We start from the raw sequence: 3,859 nt of genomic DNA, 5'->3' as shown, positions 1-3,859 counted from the left end.
GGAGATATGAATGATAGAAAGAAAGGGAGGAAAGGGTGGAGAATCACCTTGTGAGTCGAAGACGAAGGAGAAAGAAACACCAAAAGAAGAGGAAGAGAAGTAAAGATAGAAGATAGGCAGACATGGAGATCTCTCCATCCCGCCTGCACCCTCATCCATGAGAAGGAAGTCTCCTCTCTGTGGTAAAATAAGCTTTAAGTCATGATGACTAAGGACAGATAGAAATGAAGAAAGAATATATCTCTCGACACCCTTCTCAGCGGATGGAGATTAGACAAGAAAAAGACAGATAAGACTGAGGTATTGAGAGAATAGAAGAGATACGAGCAATCATGACAGGAATAGATAAGAAATAGTCTATAGAAAAATATGCAGATCCAAAGATGGAGAGAGAATGAAGAAAGAAAAGACAAGAGGAGAGGAGAGAAAGAAGAGACGGAGAAGGAAAGAAAAAGAAAGGAGAGAGAAAGAAGAAGTAGAGAGATAGAGAAAAGGATGACGATTCTCACAGTTTTATCTGCAATTTCCTGTTCAATGGCCATGATAATTTCTTTGCATCGATCCTCGACCTGTCGAAGACTTCTCGATGCTGCATGGAAGAAGCCTCGACTATCGAACCAATAATATTTCAGCTGTACATACACCGCACACACACGCATCCACACCCCGTGACCAACCACATATCCATATATATACATAAATATATATATATCTATATACACAGTAGGGTCTAGATAGAGACATGATAGACTTCTATGTGAATCGTTCAGCACCAGTCAACTGGTGAAGAGGAGGGGAGAAAAGAAGGGAAGGAGGGAGACTGGAGACAGGAGACACGAAAAGCGAAGAGACCTCCGTCATGTGTGTTTGGGTAGCATCATCTTCTCTCTTCAAAAGAACTTCTCAAAATCTCAACGCGACATTCATCTCTACATGAAAGGAATCCTCTCTACATATACATCCATATTCATATCTATATAGAGAGAGAAAGAGAAAGACGGAAAGAGTGAGTCTTACATAGGTATCTATATATAGAGTATTATGAACCGCAGACCATTCTCTCGTTCTCAATGCAGAGCGGCTTCTATACATACATATACATACACATGACGTCTATGTATCTCAATATACACATGTGAATAGACGATACAAAGTAGAGAGAATGACTCCCCCCTCTTTCTTTTCTCTGTCTCTTTAGATTCCCCACATCAAACCCTGGAGCACACTGTAAACGTATACGAGAATCGTCTCTTCTCTCTCTCGCTCACTATACCAATATACATGCACATATATATATATATCTTCAGGATGTCCTTGTAAGAAAACTTCACACCTAAGCCTTCCCCTCTGCTTTCTCGTAGGTCAGACACCTCTTTGCAGCATATATATATATATATATATATATGAATATGTATGTACGCATGCGAATGCATGTATATATATCGTTTGGACGTACCGCAGCATGTATGGCTGTATAGGCAGTGACTCCTTGCTCGTAGAGTCCCCAGAGAAGAATCGAGTCTTCTTGGCGTGTGAAATGCTGGCTAGGTAGGAGAGTTGGAGGGAGGCTTAACTGGTCGGGTCTCTCTATAGCACAGCCTGTCTTTGTATCGAGATTCTCTTTACTGCCGCTGCATGCATTGCTTGGGTCGTCTTGAGCTGGCGCTCCCCCACGAAGCTGCTCCTCAACCTAGGGAAAACAGAGACAGAGAGAGAGACAGATAAATCAACAGAAGAAAGAAAGAGAGAAAGAAAGAAGAGTAAGAGAGAGGAAGGGAAAGAGACAGAAAAGAAAAGAAAAAAGAAAGGAGGAAAGAGAAGAGAGAATCGGATATTTCAACTTCTTGTTGTAGTCTTCTAATGTTCTTCTCCTTCTCTTCGGATGAAGACGCGCATGCATGCATGGTTAAAAAGAGTACACCTTCGTCAATCAGCATTGCACACTCACGATCTAGAGAAACGAGGATAGGAGACAGACCTCTCTTCTCTATTTCTTTACGATCTTCCCTCTCTCTAGTATCAGAAAGAAATCTCCTCCTACTGCTCCTATCAATTACACAGATCACCAAGATAGATAGACCTATCTATCTATCTATATAGATGAAAGATATAGATAGATAGACCTATCTATCTATCTTTAATCTATCTATTTATCTTTTCATCGTCAACAAGGGAAAGGGAGAAGGTCTCTCTTTCCCTCTCTCTCTTCCTCGTCGTGTTTGTCTTTCTCTGCTTGTCTCTCCTCCCCTACGTCTATCTCTTCATGCCTATGTATGTCTATTCTTTCTTCTTCTTCTTCCGGTGGTCGTTCGTATGCTTACTAGGGCCTGTACAGATTTCCGTTGAGAGTCCAGTGCCCCTCGTATATCTGCCGCCTTCTCAACACGCTGCATAATGCGATCTCCCTATACACACAGAAAAAGAAAGAAAGAAACGGGTAGATACAGAATATATCAAGACATTCATATATCCATATAAATCTACGTGAATGGTATACATATACATTGTATATATATACATATATTGTATATATATATTATATATATGTACATATATATATTGTATATCTGGGTATGCAAAACGACTCGGTGTCCTACTTATATATAGATTTATGTATGATATGTGGGTAGGTATTTCATTCATATGACGATTCTCTTGCTAATTCCTATCTTCTATCCCTTATATACAAATACGCATGTATACACATATATATATATATATATATATGTATCACCTATAGAGACAGCCAGTCCATCCAGCCAGAAGAAGTTTCTTACTCTTTCTCCTCTTCTTCTTCTGGAGACTCTCCAAACAAGAGCACATGCATATCCTTACGCCTACGTAAATATACAGTCTACATATATATATATATAGAGAGAGGGAGAAAGCGGAAGAGAGAGAGAGAGAAAGAAAAGGACTTACGCCTTCTACTTCGGAGTATCTTTGAAAGAAGACTTGTGCATATTTCTCTAAGTCTTCAACGGTTTTATTTGTCCCTCGAAACTGGGCGTACCACGCCTCTGCTAATCGATCTTTACCGTACTGGATCAACACACTGAACAGCAACAGAAAGGAAGGAAAAAGAGACAGACAGAAGATAGAGATGGAGATGATAAGAAAGAGGGGTGTGAATGCAATTCTACTCACGGAGAAGAAGCTGTGCATGCACCCTACCTATCGTTCTTGATCTGTCTATCTAAATCTGCATGCAGTGGTTTGCTTCTTCAGCAAAGAGATGGGTAAAAGAATCTTTCTTTCTTTCTTTCTTAGCGCCTTTGCATGTTCTATCGATCTTCCTCCGTCCTCTCTCCAAAGAAAGTCAACACCTAGAGTAACTGATCGTCAACAATCCACATCTGTCTATCTATCTAACTTTAATCTATCTATAGATAGCTTTCTGTCCTTACATATAGATCTATATATATATATATAGATAGAGATACATATCTACTCATCTATACACGTCTCTACACAGGGGGCGTGCAGTAAGCCCCGCAGGAGCCATGGAACCTCCTTCAGGCTTCGAGAAGATGGAAAAGAAAACGACTCTCCTTCCTCTTCTTCTACTTTTTCATACCTGACGAATTTGGAGAATTCTGTTCTATTCCAATTGCTAAAGCCTTCACTCATCAGACGCTCCTATTCAAACACAAACCAAAGAAAAGAAGAAAGATACAATGCAAAGAAAGATACAGAAATACATATATACAGAAAGAGACGGATTGATACATATATAGAGAATGAGATATAGATAGATAGATATACGGGGGATAGAGAGAATAGAAGAATGCCATAGGAAAGCTGAAGACATGTTCCTGTTAATTAGAGATTAAACATCTTTCTTTCTTTCTTTGCTGAC

At 39.7% G+C, this 3,859-nt stretch overlaps 1 protein-coding gene across 1 annotated transcript in view; it reads right to left on the bottom strand.

Moving 5' to 3' along the window:
* CSUI_011412 (swi2 snf2 iswi-like (at hook)) overlaps positions 1-3,646 on the bottom strand; it is a gene marked incomplete at its 3' end in the record, with an annotated part of 4,327 nt that extends 681 nt beyond the window's left edge. Inside the window, exons 1-5 of the mRNA XM_068071510.1 lie at positions 3,578-3,646; positions 2,923-3,055; positions 2,322-2,405; positions 1,457-1,690; positions 510-632 (exon numbers count right to left, since the gene is read on the bottom strand). Of these exons, the coding sequence (XP_067916514.1) occupies positions 510-632; positions 1,457-1,690; positions 2,322-2,405; positions 2,923-3,055; positions 3,578-3,630 (627 nt within the window). The remainder of the gene's footprint in view (positions 1-509; positions 633-1,456; positions 1,691-2,321; positions 2,406-2,922; positions 3,056-3,577) is intronic.
* Positions 3,647-3,859: the final 213 nt, after the last annotated feature.

Source organism: Cystoisospora suis (genome assembly GCF_002600585.1).
Source record: "Cystoisospora suis strain Wien I chromosome Unknown contig_11488, whole genome shotgun sequence".
Lineage (NCBI taxonomy): Eukaryota > Apicomplexa > Conoidasida > Eucoccidiorida > Sarcocystidae > Cystoisospora > Cystoisospora suis.
The sequence above is the reverse complement of the archived record's forward strand: the minus strand, read 5'-3'. Positions and strand labels throughout refer to the sequence as shown.